We start from the raw sequence: 18,551 nt of genomic DNA, 5'->3' as shown, positions 1-18,551 counted from the left end.
AAAACCAAAAAAAGTGGGCCTAGAAGGGGAAGATAGGAAATCAAGAAACAAGAAGATGAGCTGGACACAGAGTCTTGATATGAAGACAGAAGAGGGCTCTGGGGGACCCCGGGCATATAAGTGACAAGGAAACAAGCCCTAAGTCCTAGTGTTCTGAGGCCCAAGTGCTGTCAACAAACTGAGCAAAACCTCCGCCGGGCCCCGTCAAGGTGACTGCTCAGCAAGGTGACAACTCCATTTCACCTGCTGAGGTTGAGCAGATGCTGAGAGACCGTTGGTTCATGGGAGCAGAGACGGCCAATTGGTTGTTTTAAGTCACTACACTCATGACAGTGTGTCATGTATACTTACAGCCCCTAACCACTGATCTCAACTGCCAGTCCTGGCTGTCACACATATGGAAGATGCGGTGTCCTTACACATCTCCAGTGTGATGGGCCCATGCAGACTCCTGAGGGCCCCGTGAGGCATCGTCGGTGCCTTGGTGGAGGTGAGAAGGGAACTGGCTCTGGAGTAAAAACATTTTAGGTCCCACCTCCTGGGGCCTCTGACATCTTACCGGGTATCTTAGCTATGGTGACCCCAACATGCGATATTATAAAGCCGGATCATCTGGCAAAGGCCGTCTGTCAGGCTTCCCCACTTCCTATCCCACTGATGCAGTGAAAGGCAACCTGTAGCATCTCTTCACTGTGTCTGGCAACCCCACAAGACACACAAGACACATTCAAGTATCAGCAACTCCATGAGGCCATCACCCTGCATTTGGTAAAATCAAATATCCTACCCAAACAGTAACTACCAACTCCACTATTTCTTGGTATTCTTTCTTTTCCTTTTGAGGTAGATCTCACATATCCCAGGCTGGCCTCTAACTTGCAGTGTAGCCAAGAATGTCCTGAATTCTGATCCCACTCCACTTCTTTTTTTTTTTTTTAAACCAACTTATTTACTTATTTTGTATACAATGTTCTGCCTGCATGTGTGCCTGCCTGCCAGCAGAGGGCACCAGATCTCATTCTAGATGGTTGTGAGCCACCATGTGGTTGCTGGGAATTGAACTCAGGACCTCCAGAAGAGCAGACAGTGCTCTTAACCTCTAAGCCATCTCTCCAGCCTCCCTCCCCCCCCCCCGCCCTACTTCTTAAGTATCTCTACATGTACATACGCACTAAGTAAGTACTCAATAGTAAAATTTCAAAGCCCCTCCTTGCCTCACCCTATTTGGCCGGCAGGAAGGAGCGGGGGTTTGTAGTTTTGCATGTCCCAGCGCAGGGCTTGTTTCTTGAACTGGTCTTTGTCCACACCACATCCCTGCTCCCTCAGTTGAGCTAGATGCACTTCGGGGCGGCGGGCTGGTGCTACAGTGGGGAGAGGCATTCAGGGACCTTGGTAGGAGACAACTGTACTTCACTTCATCCGTGGGGCTGGAGGGCAGACACGGCAGGCAGAGAGCCTCTCTTTCTCTGTAATGATGCCCTAACCAGAACCCATGAATGCCATCTTACTTGCAAAATAGACTTTTTGTAACTTAAAAAGTAAATGACTTATAGATGTCTAGGCTGGTCTCTAACTCACTGAGGAGCTGAAGGTGACTTGAACTTCTGATCCTCCTGTCTCCACCTCCTGGGTGCTGGGATGGCAGGTGTGTGACACCATGATCAGGTTCGTGTAGTGCTGGAAAGTGAACAAGTGCTCTACCAATTGAGCCACTGTCCTCACCTCAGAAGTGATTGGGCCTGCACGGCCACAGGGAGAGGGCAGGGTGTGCAGTTGCCAAGGGGCTTCCTCTCATTGTTTCCAGCAGGCACTTGTGCTTGACGACAAAGGCCAATGAAGCCAGCATCTTTTAAAGGTACCTACCTACTCAGGCCTGGTGGCAGTGGCACGGGCCTTTAATCTCAGCTCTGGAGGCAGAGGCAGGTGCATCTCTCAGTTTGAGGCCAGCTTGGTCTACAGAGTGAGTTCAAGGACAGCAGGAAGTACACAGAGAAACCCTGTCTTGGAAAAGAAAAAGAAAAAAGAAAAGAAAAGGCACCTACTCAGACTGGATTCCATCCACGGCCTAGTAGAGAGGTCATTTACCATCTCTGACCTCAATTACTCCTTTCTACAGAGGTCAGAAACGAGCCAGAGGGCTGGGCTGGCCCTGAGGTAGGGCACTCATCTAGCATTTAGGAGGCCCTAGGTTTCATCCCCAGCACATGATGATAATGATAGGTTTATTAATTTTAACTTGTATTTTATTTATTATTGTATGTGTATACGTGGGCCACACACATGCCACTGCACTCGCAGGGAAGTCAGAGGACAACTTTCAGGAGTAGGGTCTCTCCCTCCACCTCTCTGTGGGACCCTTAAAGTGAACTCAGGTAGTAAGTAGGCTTGCTCAGCAGGCACTTTCAACCTCTCAGCCATCTCACTCACGACAACAATCTTAAAGTGTTTATAAAGAGAAAGGCCTAGCAGCTCGGACCTTTAATCCCAGATACTTGGCTGCCTGAGAACGTTAGTGAGACCCTATCTGAAAACAGAATGTACAGGAGCCACAGATGTAGTAGCCCAGTGACCAAGTGCTTGCCTGGCATTGTGTGAGGCCCTGGGTTCAGTCACAAGTGCTTATAACTAGACTTAGTAGTACACCCCTTAAATGCTAGCACTCTAGAGGCAGAGACAGACAGACCTCTGTGAGTTCTAGGCCAGCCATGGCTACATTGTGAGACCTTGTCTCAACAACAACAACAACAGCAACAACAACAACAACAACAACAACAGCAACAACAACAACAACTTATTCTTATAATGAGTTGGGCATGGCAGAACAGCTCAGAGGCAGAGGCAGGACAATCAAGCTGGGCTCCATCAGGGGTTTCAGGTCAGCTTCTACATAGTGGCCCTAGAGATAAATAGACAGCACAAATAGGCAAATAAGGCTCAGAGAGATGAAGGGACTCACCTGAAGAAACCCTCTTAATAAAAGGGACTAGAGTTGAATGTCAAGTCCATCAGAGCCCATCTGGTGGCCAAGCCACCCCCACTCCACCCTCACCCGTCTGGCCACAATGGGCAAAACTCCCAGGGTGGATGGCTGTGAAACTTGTGGCCCCGTTTGTTCCTTTGCTTCATTTTGTGGCTTTTCGTTCTGGTCTCTGGCTCTCGTCCCATTCCCAAGGCCTCCGACAAGGCCCAGGACCGACCAGCAGGGGGCGCTGTAATCCACTCCAGAACAGTCCCAAGGAGCCAACAGCGGAGAATTAAGATGCTGACTCTCAAGAACGCTGTCCTTAACAATACCAGGCACCTACCAGCTTGCGACTTGGCCCTGTGCCCTGCTGGCCAGGCGAGCAGGGCGGTGGTGGGGTGTCACAGGACTATCTTGGTGGCTCCACTCTTCATGGCAGTGAAAGAGTGCCTCCTACCTCCCATGGAGATGATGTTCAGCACAGACCTTCAGTACCAAGTAAGTGTACAACTGAACTCCTGTCTTTATCAAGGGAGTTACTGCCCCCAGGCTCCTCCTCCATACTGATGGCTGCTCTTTGCCACAACCCTTTATACTTCCAGATCTTTCGTCACTGTACAGCACATTCCTGCCTTCCAGGCAGCACCTCAGGCAACTGCAAGGTGCTTGCTTCAAAAGGCCCAAAGCCCTGGCACAGCAGTACATACCTATGACCCCAGGAACCTCGGGGGGTTGAGGCAGGAGAATCAAGGCCAGCTTGGCCTACATAGTGAAACCTTGTCTGAAAAAGAGAAACAAGGGGGCAAAAGGAAAACCAGCGCTGGGGACACAGCTCAGTTGGCAGAGCGTCTGTCACGCAAAAAGCTCCGGGGTCGTCTCCAGCACTGCAGGAACCAGACATGGAGGTGGCATGGCTCCCATCCCAGGGGTCATCCAGGACAACCTGAGCTACCCACGTCAGTGAGATGGCTCAGTGGTTAAGACCACTTGCGGCAGGCGTCAGCTGAGGTAAGTTCAGCCCTCAGGCTCCGCAGCACTAAGGTAGCTGGACCTCTACCATCACACACAGTGTGCCGTGCTTACACCTGTGGGCACACACACAAATACACCTTTAAAATGACAAGATACAAACAACCAAAAACCAAACACAACAAGAAGAACCTCAAACTCAGGCCAGCAAGATGTCCCCGAGGGTAAAGGCGCCTACCGACAAGCCCAATGACCTGAGTTTCAAGCCTGCATCCCACTTGGTAGAAATAAAAAATCAACTCCCGCAATTTATCCTGTGGTCTCTCCGCCCACGCCACAGCAAAAGTGCACCTATACACATACACACAAAATAAGTGAGGAAGTAAGTAAAGCCCTCAAATGCCACGGTTCACGAGCACTGACTATGCCTTTGCTTGTGCGTCTTCTGTCTACAACCTGAAACTCAGCCATTACTTACTGATCACCTGTGCGTGTTATCTGAGTCCCCAGAGGACAGAGATACTAAGTGAGAACTTTAAAACAACCACGAACCCCGACACACTCAGAAGGAGGGGTGGCTGACTCCATTTCCCAAGAGCCTACCAGCAGCATCCACTGAGGGAAGGACTGCCTCCACCTCTAAGGCTGACCTTCAACCCAAGGTCAGACAGGAAATGGTAGGATCAGGACTAGCCCCGGAGTGTGACAGTATTTCAGTCCCCCTACCCCAAGAAGGCAGGGGCCCCTGCATAATGTCCTTATACACAGGCTCAAAGCTAGCTAGCTGCTTGATGTAGGTCACTGTGGCTAATTGCAGCTAAAGATACGTCCACTCCTTCTCCCTCATCCTGGCTTTTAATTTTTGGTTTTATGAGACAGGGTTTCTCTGTGTATCCTGAGCTTGCTCTGTAGACCAGGCTGGCTTCAAACCTGTTGTGTTTTAAGACAGTTTCTCGTGTAGCCCAGGCTAGACTTGAATTTAGTACATAGCCCATTGGTGGCCTTGAACTTCTGATTCTCCACCTCTTTAGTGCTGGGACTATAGGCAAATATTACAACGTCCAGCTTTTTGGTGTGTTGCGGTTCCTTCATATCTTTGCAGGGATCGGCTAGCGGGTCAGCAAGTGGGGAACAAATGCCCAACACCAACTCTAGCTAACTAGTCAGAGCCCGGAGCTGATCCTTGACTCTTTATTGTATCTCTTCTGGTTTCTTTTTCTCCTTAATCATTAAATCATACACGAGGAGCCAGCTCAGACACAAGCCACTCCCCTATTTCGCACGGCCGTTCTCCCCCAGCCCCTGCAGAATTTTGCGGTAAAACTTCAGCTTTACAGGAACATGCAACAGCAAAGAATTAGGGAACTCAGGCGATCCAAAACCAGCTAAGTGATGGTTTCGCATTTTTAAAATATATATAATGTAAAGCAGTTCCGAGAAAAGTGAAGTCACGGCCTAGGTTGCTTATTCTCGGTTCTTAGAAAAAGAGCATTTCAAAAGGGAAGCTGAGCTGGGCGGGCACACAGGCTGCCGCCAGAGCCGCGGTCTGGCGGGTGCTCGCTGATAAACTGACTTTGATTTGGCAGCTGAGAACTGAAGCCTCCGGATGCATTTTCATTTGGCGCTGTGAGGGAGGAAACGGCAGCCCCAACAGTGAGAGTTCTGAATGTGCAGAGAAACCACAGGCTTAGCTCTGTGCTGGAGAGGCAGCCTCCAGCCACGGCCCACTGCCGTCTGCGGCACTCCGCCCCAACTGCTGCGACCTCCCGCCAGCCCGCCCGCACTTTTCCATTGGGGGGGGGGGGTGTTACTCACCAGGAGTTAGGTGAGGACACCGCTGGGAAGCTGTCAGCAGCTCCCAGTTCTCCAGAGGAAAAGTAGATTAGGCTTGTGCCACACACAGCTCAACAGCTACTCTGGGGCCGAACAGTTTGGGGACACCATTTTACTAGGAAGCAGAGATCCTGTGGCCTGCATCAAAATGATAGATGGGGGCTCAAGTGGTAGTGTTCACCTAGCATGCAGGAACCAGGCCCTGGGTTTAATCCTCAGCATCACGAGGACCAGGTGTGGTGGTGCACACCTGCAACTCCAGTACGAAGGGAGAGTAGGCAGGAAGTGCAGGGCTTCAAACATGCCCTGCTACCCAGTGAGTTGGGGGCCAGCCTGCCTCAAAATTAATTAATTAACTAATTAATTAATTAAAGCTTTGAGGCTGGGGGTATAGCCCAGCAGTAGCTCTGCCCAGTATGCAAGAGGACTTGGGTTTTATCTCCAGGGCTAAAATAAAAGGGAGGTGTGTGTGTGTGTGTGTGTGTGTGTGTGTGTGTGTGTGTGTTAAGTTCCAATGCAATCAAAAGTGAGCTGTCCCAGACAAAGGAGACCCTAAGGAGACATGATGAAAGTGGAACTTTGGGGGGATGGGAGGAGAATAAAGAAACCAGGACAATGGTCTTAGTGGGAGAGGATGCACCCAGTCCTGAAGCCAGTTGGTACCCATGGAGGACCTCCCACTTTTCTGAGGACAGGGGAGAGTCGGGGGAGGGGTTCGTGTGTGTGTGTGTGTGTGTGTGTGTGTGTGTGTGTGTGTGTGTGTGTGTGACTGGGAGGAGGGGGGCTTCGATCAGGATGTAAAGTGAATAAATAAATAAATTAATGTCTTTTTAAAATAAGAAAAAAGAACAAAATATATTGATTACTAACCTCAGTATTTGTTCATTAATTAATTTGTTAATTAATTTTAGCACCCATGCCATTCTACTGTAAGGCATCCATGATAGGAACTTGGCATGCCTATAAGTCAAGAGTCCTGGTTTTGATCCCCAACACAGCATACATAGGCTTAGTGGCACACGTGTGTAATCTCATGGAAAGCCGAAGCAGGAGGATCAGGTGTTCCAGAATAGATGGAGGCCTTGCCCCACATGTAAATAAATAGGCAAATAAATACAAATAGTAAGGGCTGTACTATTTTTACAATTTTTCTGTAGCTCAAAGGATTTACAGTGGAGCTGGAGAGATGGCTCAGCAGCTAAGAGCACTTACTGCTCTCCCAGAGGTCCCAGATTTGGTTCCCAGCACCCACACTGGGATGCTCAGACCTGCCCATAACTCCAGCTTTAGAGATTCTAAGACCTTCTTCTAGACATGCGCATATACACACATAACTAAATTTAAAAAGTTAAGATACATCTTTTAAAAAATTGTTCACCAGTTAAACCCAGATCACTTTCCAACTTAGCCTACCTTTAAAAGAAAATGTTAGCACATTTATTTATTTATTTAAGATTTATTAATTCTTATGTATACAGTGCATGTACACCTGCATGCCAAAAGAGGGCATCAGATCACATTCTAGATGGCTGTGAGCCACTATGTGGTTGCTGGGAATTGAACTCAGGACCTTTGGAAGCGCAGGCTCTGAGCCATCTAAAGTGGCAGAGGCCAACCTGGTCTACATGAGTTCCAGAAAAGCCAGAGCTACATAGCAAGTTCAAGGCCAGCCTGAAGTAGAGAGCGGCCCTAAAGAGGAATGGGGGGAAGGACAGAGCCCTACTGCGCATGGGTGGAAGGAAGGCGGTCCTCAGGAAGACAGCCAGCTGGCAGTGTTTGCATGTGTGCTAGAGCCCTGTCCTCCCGGCACACCAAACGTCATCTTCATCAGCGTGGCTGTGACACCTTCCAGGACATCCCTAGACTGGATCTGTTGACACTGTCATTCTCTCAGAGTCGGGTGGGTGGAGGGGGGGGGAGGGCCACTGAACCCTCACCTGAGACGGAAGCTGCTCCCTCCTGCACCTCCCGGCCATTTGTCTGTCATTCTGCCTTAACTGCACGTGCCCTTGAGGTCTCAGGAGGTGTTAGAGGGCATCCTGTGGAAGGCTCACTGAAGGAGGGACCCTGTCTAGGCAGCTGTGTGTGTGGGGGTGCTCATCCATGCTTGGAGGAGACTTTCTGGCAGGGTCACCATGCTCCTGGAAGGAGCGCCTCAGCCAGGCTTTGTGATCAAACCCAGTAACCTAGTGCTTCCCCAGGCTGTACTCCAATGGACTCGCACCGCAGGTTGTTGTTGGTGTCCTATGAGGAGGGCGTAGGTGTCTGTCTACATCTCCCTGGTGACAGCTTCACAATGGGCCTGACCGGGAAGGACACAGACAGTTAAAAGGTCAGAGGAGTCGGAGGTGACTAGGTGGTAGAGTGCTACTCTGGCATGTGTGAGACCCCAGGGACCCCATGATCCATCCCCAGCATCATTCATTACGGTTTTCTTAACCCTTCCCCTTTTTAAAGAATTATTTTTATCTGTGTATATATGTGAGTCTATGTGCCATGCTGTGAGGGTGTCCACAGAGGCCAAAGAAGGCATCAGATTCTTAGGAACTACAGGAAGTTACAGAAGTTGTGTGCTGCCTGGCATGGGGCTGATAAGTGACCAAAGGTGCAAAGATACCCCTCCCCCCGCCACATATAACTAAAGATGTTTTTAGAAAGGAATCCATGTAAGCAGGGCTGGAGGAGCAGGCCTGAAATCCCAGCTATCTGGAGGCAGGAAGATGGTAAATCTGAGATCTGGGGGGCAGGAGGGAGACAGGTCGAGCTCACCGCTGAGCCCCTGTCCTCTCCCCTATCCTACTCTGTCCCTTTCCTGCCAAGTGACTCCTGAGTTTATCTGGTGGTAAGCAGCACCTGTGGTACTCATGGGAGTGAGCTTCCTAGTATGAGGTATGGGCCGTGATGGCGGCACTCAGAAGGCCGAGGCAGAAGGTCTGATGCATCTGACTAGCCTGACACTAGAGCTGGGACCCTAGGTCATTAACACATTGCTTGCCTAACACATATAAGGCCTTAGCTTCAGTGGTGGTTATGGGAACATGGCACTTTCTGTTCACTTTTTCTGAAAACCTAAAACTGTTTTAACAAGTCATATTTCAGGCTGGAGATGTGGCTCAATGAATAGTGTTTGCCGCGCAAGCTCAAAGCCCTGGGTTCAATCCCCAGCACTGCAGAGAGCAAGCATAGTGCTATACCATGGGTAATCCCAACACTTAGGAAGTGGGGGTGGGAGGGCAGAGTTTGAGGCTACCCTGAGCTATATAGGATGCTGCCTTCAAAACAAATAAACAGATAATCAAGCTTATTCTTAAGAACTGCACCATACAAAATGTTACTAGTGGTAGAATACCAATCATCAGGCGAAGTCCTGCAGCAATATTGTACCAATGTGGACTGCTTGGCCTTACCATCCAAAAACGAATGTAGTCGGGCTAAGCATCAGAAAGCCAAAACCCAACACTCATACATTCCCAACAGAAAGGGATCAGGACTCTCGGCCTGCAGGCTATCCCCACCCTGCCGCCTCTCCACAACAGTTCTGAAGCAGAAGGGCTTGAGAAGTCTGCTTTCATCTTGGATTTTTAATGTCAACAAAGAATTCTGAGACTACTCCAACTGTTCTCAACAGCTGGTCTCACCTTCGGAATCTAAGGAAAACAATGAGCAACAAGCATATCAAAACAGAGAGAGTCCTGTCAGCACCGGGATGCGGGCCACGACGCCATCTGCCCAGAACTGCACTTCCTTCCCACTGGCAAAACCTGAAATCCAGACTTTGCATCTTAAATCAGGGGGACAGTTAAGGAGGAAGTGTTACCACTCACAAATCAGGAAATGACAACATGAGAGTCCCAAGTGTTTTAGAGAGAGAAATGAGCACACATAAATGACCAGGGGGCTTGGGGGTGGGCAGGGGTGGGGTGGGGTTGGGGGAAGGGGGGGATGAGGGGGGTGAGGGGATGGGGGTTGGGGGGTGGGCAGGGAACGACCAGACAGAGCATCTGCTTCTCATCAGCAAGCAAAGCCCTGAGCAGAGGAGTTCCTGAGTCAACTGAAGCTCCAGCTCCGAGGGTCCAGACGTCTGGCTCAACCAAGGCAAATCTCTTCAGGAAACTTTGGTGATGTCCCTGAGACCCACTTGGGGTGAATTCCTTCAGCGGGAAGGCTGATCTTAGAGGGTCCCAGCTCTAGGGGACGTTCCTGTGAAAGTCTTCCACCTCCAGTTCCCACATCCTCTCGTGGATGGGATTGTCAGAAAGATCCGTCATCTTCACGGCCTGCAGGCAGGGCTCAGGGCTACAGGCCTGAACCACCCCCATCACCATCACGTACTTTCCTGGGAAGAGAAGAAAAGGATGTGGTGATGTCCACACTAACAAGGCAAGTGGGGAGACCTCAGGGCTCTGGTCAGAGAAGGGGGGTAGAGGGGTAGGAGGCGGGTGAAGCTCAGAGGCAAAGTTCAAGCCTAGTGTGCACTAGGTCCTAGGTCTGTTTTTTAGCCCTGAAAAGCAGGAGGAGGAGGAGCTGAGGGGATGGCCTAGTTGGCAAAGGGCTTGCCGTGCAAGTCTGAGGACCTAAGTTTAGATTCCCAGCAGCCATGCAAAAAGCACGGTAGGGTGGTATGCAGATGTGATCAGTGTTAAGGAAACGGAGACCGGAAGATCCTTGGGGCTCTATGCCCAAGCAGTGAGCTCCTGGTTCCATGAAAGACCCTGTCTCAAAAAATAGGGTGGAGAGCAATCAAGGAAGACACTTGATGTGACCTCTGGCCTCCACACACACAGGCATGTGTGGGCACACACCCCCACACAAGAACATGCATGCACGTTAACACAATCCGGACAGTAGACACCAAAACAAAGGCAGCCAGGGAGCAAAACAAACAGCTACATATACAAACAGTGAGATCACAGTTTAACCTGGAGGACACCATCTGCATCTTATTGGCAGCTGTTTTTCATATGCTCAACACAATAGGCAGGCTCACTCAGCAGTCATGCCCCTGGAACGCAAGCAGCTCTGGATCCCGATGAGTTATAATTAGGCACACCGCCCCAGGCGGGGCAGAAAAACCCAGGCTTCGCTCTCAGGCCTGTTCATTGCTCAATGCCAGAGTGAGTGAGTGACTGGTTCACAAGTTGGGCACTCATGCAAAGCCACTTCCTGACAGCCGAAATGTAAATCCAATTTTCCCTCCCCACTGCCAAAAAAAAAAAAAAAAAGTTAGTCCCGCCATCAGCACAGCCCTCCTCTCAGCACCCACAACACACTGCGCTCTTGTTCCAGTCCCTGCCACCTCCACCTCTATCCCAAGCCACACTGGGCACACACAAGGAAATCAACAGGAGAGCGCTGCCACTAGGATGATGTGACATATTATTAACCACAACTTCCCACTCCCTAGGGGAAGTGCCTCTCCTTGAAAGCGCAACTTGGCTAGTCACAAACCACACAAAATGCAATTGTGTAAAAAGTCCCTGTCATGGCAGGAAAGGCATGCAGCCAGCCCCCTGCAAGCCCAGCTTCCACCAGCAAGAATGAGCTTGCACACAAGCCCAGAACTTCGACTGAAAGAAGCCAGGGTCCACACAGGGATCTCTGAATCTAACTCCAGGTCCCATACTGGCTGTCCTCTGTTCATGGCCCCAATGGTGCTGAAGACAAAACTCTTAGAATGACATGGCTGAAGACCAGGTGAGGCTAGCGGACCTGCTCTGTGGAGCTTGGGGGCAGAAGACACTACACAATGCACCGGGACCAGCTCTGAGCCCTTCCACTGCATCTCTCTCCAGGCAGCTGCCCTCGAGGCCCTCCACTTCTCCTTTGCCACAGGATCCTGCCCCCCAATCAAGCCTTCACCCTCTCCTGTCTGTGTTACTGCAAAGGCTCTGGCCTTTCTCCTCCCAGCCACTGACAGCCGCTCCTGCCTAGAGCCTCCCCATCACGGGGCAGTGTAAGCAACACTGACCCCCTGTGCAGAATGAGGGCTAGAGGGCAGAGTTCCCAAACGTCACCTGTATCTTCAGAACCTGGAGAAAAATGGCTGCGTGCCTTAGAGGCAGGGCATGGGCAGGGCAGCAGCAAGCCAGCAGGCATCAAGATTATTTAGTGTGGGCAGGTCATTACCAAATGCAGCCTTTCATGCATGCTCCACGGTGCACGCTCCCTACCTCCTGGCCTTTGTACATGCTGTTCAAAGGAGCAGGACAACCTAGCCCCATACACAGACACAGGACGCTCCATTCCTGACAATGAACAACCTGAGCCCCAGCAACCCAAGAGGCTCTTACAGATAACTACAATACAGCCTTCAGGGCTGTCTCCTCCAGGAAGCCTTCCCTGGCCCCCTTGAACTGTCAACATGCTCCTGGCTTCTGTGCCTAGTTCTGTATCTACTGCCCCCAAATAAATACAGATGAACCCACCAGCCAGATGGACAAAAGTCTCTTTATTCTCTGCAGCTGGAGGTCCAGGTGTCTGAGGCTAGCAGTGGCAGCACCCAGCAGAAGCTAATATGCCGCATGCTCTTGTGTTAGGACTTTTCTACTCCACAAACACTGAGGCAGGCACGACAAGCACCACTCAAATAAAAGGAAGAGCTGCCATCGCCCTGTGCACACACCCTGGGCTCACATCTTCAGTGGTACCTTGTGCGTTAGTGGCCTTGTTTACTTCCCTGGCTCCTGCTGACAGGATTCATGAGCCAGAGGGAACAGCATGGGCCCTGCCCCTGGGCATACAGGCTGCAGGGTGAGACCATCAGGCCCAGTCTGACACAGGGACATGGGCTAGGTGCCAGGCTCATCCCATGGTTGGCAGCAGGCTTGAGACACTGTGCAAGGCTGCCTTCTGGGGACATTGCCTGGCATGGGACAGCGAGCAAACACTATGGAATCTGAACAAAGCCAAAGCTAAGGCCAAGGGCAGTCAACTTTTCCTGTGAAGGAGCAGACTACATAAGTGAGGCTTTAGTGGATCATAGGCTCTGCACAACGACTGGACTATGTCATTATAGTGAGGTGGTGACCCTAACCTTCTGCAAATTACAAGTGCCCTTCACTTGAATAAAACTTCACTTTGCAGGTGCTGATTTTGAACTGCAAATACTTTTTACATATCATGATTTTTTTTTTTAGGCATGTCAAAATGTAAAACATATGCCAGGTATAGTGGTATATGCCTTTAATACCAGTGCTCCGGAGGTGCAAGCTGGTGGGCGGATCCCTGTGAGTTCAAAGCCAGCCTGATCTACCTAGTGAGCTTCAGGTCACCCGAGGCTACACAATGAAACTGTCTCAAAAGAAAACAAAAGTAAAACTTAGGTCAATAAGATGGCTACATAGTTAAAGGGGCCTGCTGCCAAGCCTGACAGCCTGAGCTCAATCCCCAAGATCCACATAGCAGAAGGACACAAGTTGTCCTCTGACCTCTACATAAGTATTATCACGGACACACACACACACACACACACACACACACACACACACACACACACACACACACACCACGCACACACATATATATACCACCACTCAAAATAAATAAGACATAACAAAAATAGTCTTAAAGAGCCAGACATGGCGGTGCGTGACTTTAATCCTAGCACTCAGGAGGCAGAGGCAGGCAAAAGTCTGAGTTCAAGGCCAGTTTGGTTCTACAGAAAGCTGCAGGACAGCCAGAACTACACAGAGAAACCCATCTTAGGAAAAAAGTTCTAAAATGTAAAAGCAGGGTCTGGAGATGGAGGTCAGTGGTAAGGCACTGGATCTGATCCCCAGCATATATACATATACACACTGTGTGTGTGTGTGTGTGTGTGTGTGTGTGTGTGTGTGTGTGTGTGTGTGTAACTGCATTTGAGTTTGCTAGTCCTAAATTAAAGTGAGACTGGAAAAAGAAAGGCAGAGAGGGAGAGAGAGCAGAAAGGTAATCTAAGTCTTAATCAAAAGCAACCCAGGTCAGACCCCTAATCGAATCTGTCTCTAGGCAGAATCCAAGACTGCACAGGAAGTGTTCTTAGAGAGTTTGGCCTGGTTTCACAGAGAAGGAAGCCACGGAAAGGCAGGTCTGCCGAATCGGTAGGCTTCCTTTAGAAGCCTCCTGAGCCTGTGTTGAAGTTCCAGTCAAGTACAGGCAGGCCTTGTCAATCTGGGTCACAGGTGCAGCCCCGCACCTCACACGAGGCCCCATCATGTATATGTTTTCTCTTGACATCCTTGCCAACGAGACGAGACTCCAGGTGCCTAATGGCTGTCTCTTCAAACAGCTGGTTCTCAGGACACCCAGGCGTCAGGCATTAAACCAGACAAGCTGTCAGGACCACAATCCAAGCACTGAAGTAGCCTCAGAGGGTAGCCTCAAACCCAGCAATATCAGCATCTCCTTGGGTGTACTAGAAACTGTGAGACTCAGAAAACCGGAAGGGATGGGCTTCAGCAAACCCCTAGGCAACCAAGCCGATGCTCCCTCAAGTACGAGCAGCAGCTGCTTATGAACTGTGAATCACAGCTATTCAGAACTCAGTAGGAGAGGTACAGAAAAGTGTCTCCAACTCCTCCGGGTTTCCCCTGAGTCTGAGCCCCAGCACCATGGGAACCGTGTGTGGTGGCATATGCCTGTGACCCCAGCATTCAGGAGACAGAAGCAGGACGTTCAGGAGTTCGAGATCACCCTCAGCCTTCTGGGCTACCTATGACCCTTCTTCAAAATAAACAGAAAAGGACACGCTGACATTTCCTGAGACACTATTCCGCAAAACATAGGGGGAAAATGAAAAACATCTATGGGAAGAGAGCTTCTGACAGTGAAGCCTAAAGCTCAGGGCTAGGACGGTTGGGAGAGCCTCGGAAGCCTATTTTTATTCATTTATTTGTTTACTACTCTTGCGTCTGGGTTGAACCCAAGGCCTCATCAAGGCTGGGAAGTGCTCTACCACCAAGCCCACCCCAGGCCCTCTTTAATTTTTGTTCTGAGACAGGCTCTCACTAACTTGTCTAAGTTGGCCTTAAACTCACTCTGTAGTTCAGACTTTGCTCTAAACTTTGCCATCAGCCTCCTAGTACTGGAATGAAAGGTGTGTACCCCTCGGCCCGGCTGGAACTACATCTATAAACGCGGCGGCAGGTGGTGTGGTCCTCCAGTAGTAGCTTTGGGGTCACCTGACAGGGCTTGAGACAGGAAGGAGGGCGAATGTCGGGAGGTGGGGCCGCCCCGCCCCAGGGAGGGGCCGCCCCCTGCAGAGCCGGTCCAGCCCGCCTTACCTGGCAGCAGGCAGGGCCGGCCGCGTGGCACGCGCTCCAGGCCGCGCACCGAGAAGGCCCCGCTCGGGTCGCGCAGCCGCGCCTGGCCGCCCTCCGCCGCCAGCACGGTGCCCTGCATCCACACGGCCGCCAGCTCCAGCGGCGCGCGGCCCGCCGCCGCCCGCGACAGCCGCCAGGCGCCCGGGCCGCCCTCCGCGTGGCGCCGCAGCTGCCCCGCCAGCACCTTGAGTGGCGGCGACCTCGGCAGCCGCACGGCTCCGGGGCCACCTGAGGGCAGCGACTCGGACGCCGCAGCCGCCATGCCGCGTCCCCGCCGCCACTTTCCCGCCAACTCCGACGGACCGCGGGGGCTTGGCGAGCGGTAACCAATCAAGAGCGCGCCGGCCGGAGCCAGTCAATGACTAGGCTTGGGGGAGGGGGCGGGGCGGGGCTGCTGCGCCGGGAGTGCGCATGCGTACCATGAATAATCACCCTGAAGCTAAAAAAAAAAAGTTTAAATAGAAAAGCAAGCAAATAAATAAGCGGGGTGCATTGGCCTAGCATTGGGGAGGCAGAGGCAGGCAGATCTCTGAATTTGAGTCCAGCTTGGTCTAGAGTGAGTTTCAGAGCAGGCAGAAGTATGCAGAGAAACCTTGTCTCAAAAAAAAAAATTAAAGTTGTAGACAATTGATAATCAGTCTAATCTCAGAACGGAAACAATATGCTTGCCCTTAACGATGCATTACCACACGAAAAGCAGAGACGCAAAAAGATCCCCTGGACCTTTGTGATAAGAGATCGCAACTACACACAGGAGAGAAAGTTCCAGAGGAATACTTTAAGCGTGACCCTAACACAAATTGATGAACGCTTTTAGTGTGCCTCACAGATAACGCTGAATATGTGCTGGTGACTTTGGTAAGATATTTCTTATCAAGCATCTTTAGAAATCGGTCTCGTGCCCAGACTATATACAACACATTCCTGAAATTATAAGAGTTTTATTAGGAGAAACCTTTTAAAAGAAATAAATATACATGTTTGAGTTTAATGATTAAAAACTTTTTTTTTCAAAACAAGTTGTAGTTCTCACCCATAACCCTAGCACTCAGGAGGTGGGTCCCACAATGAGTTCAAGGTCAGCCTTAGCTACACAGAAAGCTGGAGGCTAACCTGGGGTACAAGAGCCCTGTCTCCAGACACCACAATAAGTAAATTTAAACATTTCCACTTTCAGGTAAGGATATAGCCCTACAGGACACTGCTTACCTAGCATGCATGAGGCCTGTGTTTAATACCCAAGAATGTCATCTCTCAACAGGGCTGAACATTTAGGCTTATAAGCATTCATGGTATAACTATTGATTTTCTGAAGCTAAGTCTTTGTGCTTATTTTCCAGATAAAAATCTCAGGAAATTATTTCCTAAAAATTTGTTGCCAATCAACAGCTGAGGATGACCTTGAACTCATGAGCTTCCTGCCTCTGCTTCCCCAGTGCTGGAATTATAAGCGTATACCAGCCTGGCCCTGGGGTTGAACCCAAGATCTCCTGCATGTACAAAACCAGGTGAGTTATACTGCTCAGGAACCAGCTCTTTTTTTTTTTAAAGAATTTATTTATTTATTATTATTATGTATACAGTGCTCTGCCTGCATGTACATCTGCAGGCAGAGGAGGGCATCAGATCACATTATAGATGGTTGTGAGCCGCCATGTGGTTGCTGGGAATTGAACTCATGACCTCTGGAAGAGCAGACAGTGCTCTTAACCGCTGAGCCATCTCTCCAGCCCCCAGGAACCAGTTCTTTTGGTTTTGTTGTTTTCAAGCCAGGGTTTCTCTATCAGCCCTGGCTATCTTGGGCCTTGAACTCAGAGATCTGCCTGCCTCTGCCTCCTGAGTGCTGAGTGCTGGGATTAAAGGTTTGCACATCCAAACAGGAACCAGTTTTTCTTCTTCCTCTTCTTCCTCCTCCTCTACCTCTTCCTCCTCCTCCTCTTCTTCTTTTGGTTTTTCCAAACAGAGTCTCTCTGTGTAGCCTTGGCTGTCCTGGAGCTTGCTTTGTAGACCGGGCTGGCCTTGAACTCACAGAGATCCGCCTGCCTCTGCCTCCCTGGGTGCTGGGATTACAAGTGTATACCAACATGCCCAGCTCCCAGGAACCAGTTCTTAAGAGAGTCTTGGCCTTCACGGGGCTTCCTGTAAGGCCAGGCATCCACAGCTTCTTCAGGAAGAGTCTTGAGTTCTGTGAAGCAATAAAAGCAGTGAGGGGCTGGCAAGATGGCTCAGCAGCAAGATGCCTGCTGCCAAGGCTGATGACCTGATTATCCCCTGGGCCCACATGATAAAATGGTAGGAGGAGAGAACTGACTCCCACAGTTGCCCTTTAACCTCCATCTGTGCACTGCAGCAAAGCAACACACACACACAGAGACAGCAATAAATATAATTTAAAATAATTAAAGACGGTAAGTCAGGCCCTGCCCTTGGGACTCTGAAGGGAATATCCCACAGGCTCCCTAAGATCCTGGAAAGCCATCCTCCAGGGATGAGAAAGCTGCCATTCTCAGCAGCTCTGTGGCTTGCTCAGGGGTGCACCTCTTACACGTCCATCAAGCCTGGAGGGAGAACTGGTTCCTGGACTGAGCCAGGAGCCAGGAAAACCGAGAGCTCTATCCTTCTACACCCAGGGCCCCTGCTGGCCTTTTCCAGGGCTCTAGAAGCCAGAGAAGTAATGCCTGGAGCCAGCGGGGGGTGAGGGGGGCGGGGGGGCTGTCAAACAGAGCCTCCTGGGAACCCCCAAACCCCTCACCACCACCACCATTCTCTGGGCCTCCTGATGCCCCCTCAACACTCTACCACAGGGCTTCCAACAGAGAAATTTTCCCCAAACCTGTGTCTGAACACGCCCCAAGAGTGTGATTTACTCTCCTGGAGCATGGGCATTCCTAGTGGGAGCTGTGTCCCTGCCTCCTTGCGAGGAGCCAGGACACATTTAGGAAGCTCTCAAGGTTTCAGGAAGGCTGCGGGGCAGGTGAAATGGAGGAGTTGGGACAGAGGAGGCTGCACCTACAGGACCTCCCTTTTTCACACACCTGCATGTGTGTGGTACGTGTCCATGTGTGTATGGGTGTGTGCGTGTGCACATAAGAGTATGTGTACATAATGATAGTGTTCCTACACGCGGAGGCTGGAGGTGGTTGGTGTCCTGTCTCTCCTTTGATCACTCTCACTACTGCATTTTCTTTCTTTTGTGTGTGTGTGTGTGTGTGGGTGTGTCTGTCTGTCTGCCTGTCTGTCTGTCTGTCTGTCTATGCCAGAGAGACACTGTACATATGTAGAGGTCAGAAGACAATTTGTCGGGGACCGTTCTCTCCCCCGCCCCCCCCCCCCCCGCACCTCCGCCCCCCACCATGTGGGTCCCACGGGAGCGCTCTGGCAGTCAGCGTTGGCAATGAGTGCCTTTATCACTGATCTCCCTCATCAGTCTCAAAGTTTTGTTCCTGTTTTTGAGACAGGTTCCCACTATGCAACCTTGTCACAGTTCA

At 50.7% G+C, this 18,551-nt stretch overlaps 1 protein-coding gene across 1 annotated transcript; it reads right to left on the bottom strand.

Annotated features, from left to right (window-relative positions):
- Positions 1-9,330: 9,330 nt before the first annotated feature.
- Positions 9,331-15,409, bottom strand: RMI2 (RecQ mediated genome instability 2). Its single transcript, XM_084763862.1, has 2 exons — positions 15,025-15,409; positions 9,331-10,100 (listed from the first exon to the last, which is right to left on the bottom strand). The coding sequence occupies exons 1-2, from the start codon at positions 15,323-15,325 to the stop codon at positions 9,952-9,954; spliced, it is 450 nt and encodes a 149-aa protein (XP_084619988.1). The 5' UTR covers positions 15,326-15,409; the 3' UTR covers positions 9,331-9,951.
- Between the last annotated feature and the right edge of the window lie 3,142 nt (positions 15,410-18,551).

The sequence above is a fragment of the Acomys minous genome (assembly GCF_964271855.1).
Source record: "Acomys minous genome assembly, chromosome: 16".
In the NCBI taxonomy this organism is placed as follows: Eukaryota; Metazoa; Chordata; class Mammalia; order Rodentia; family Muridae; genus Acomys; species Acomys minous.
Note: the sequence above shows the minus strand (reverse complement) of the source record. Positions and strands in the feature narration are given on the sequence as shown.

Bases quoted from the DNA above. Each gene is read 5' to 3' on its own strand.
- RMI2 (XM_084763862.1), bottom strand. From the start codon at position 15,325: ATGGCGGCTGCGGCGTCCGAGTCGCTGCCCTCAGGTGGCCCCGGAGCC. The intron at 10,101-15,024 runs GTAAGGCGGGCT...TTCTCTTCCCAG, and splicing joins CCGGCCCTGCCTGCTGCCAG to GAAAGTACGTGATGGTGATG.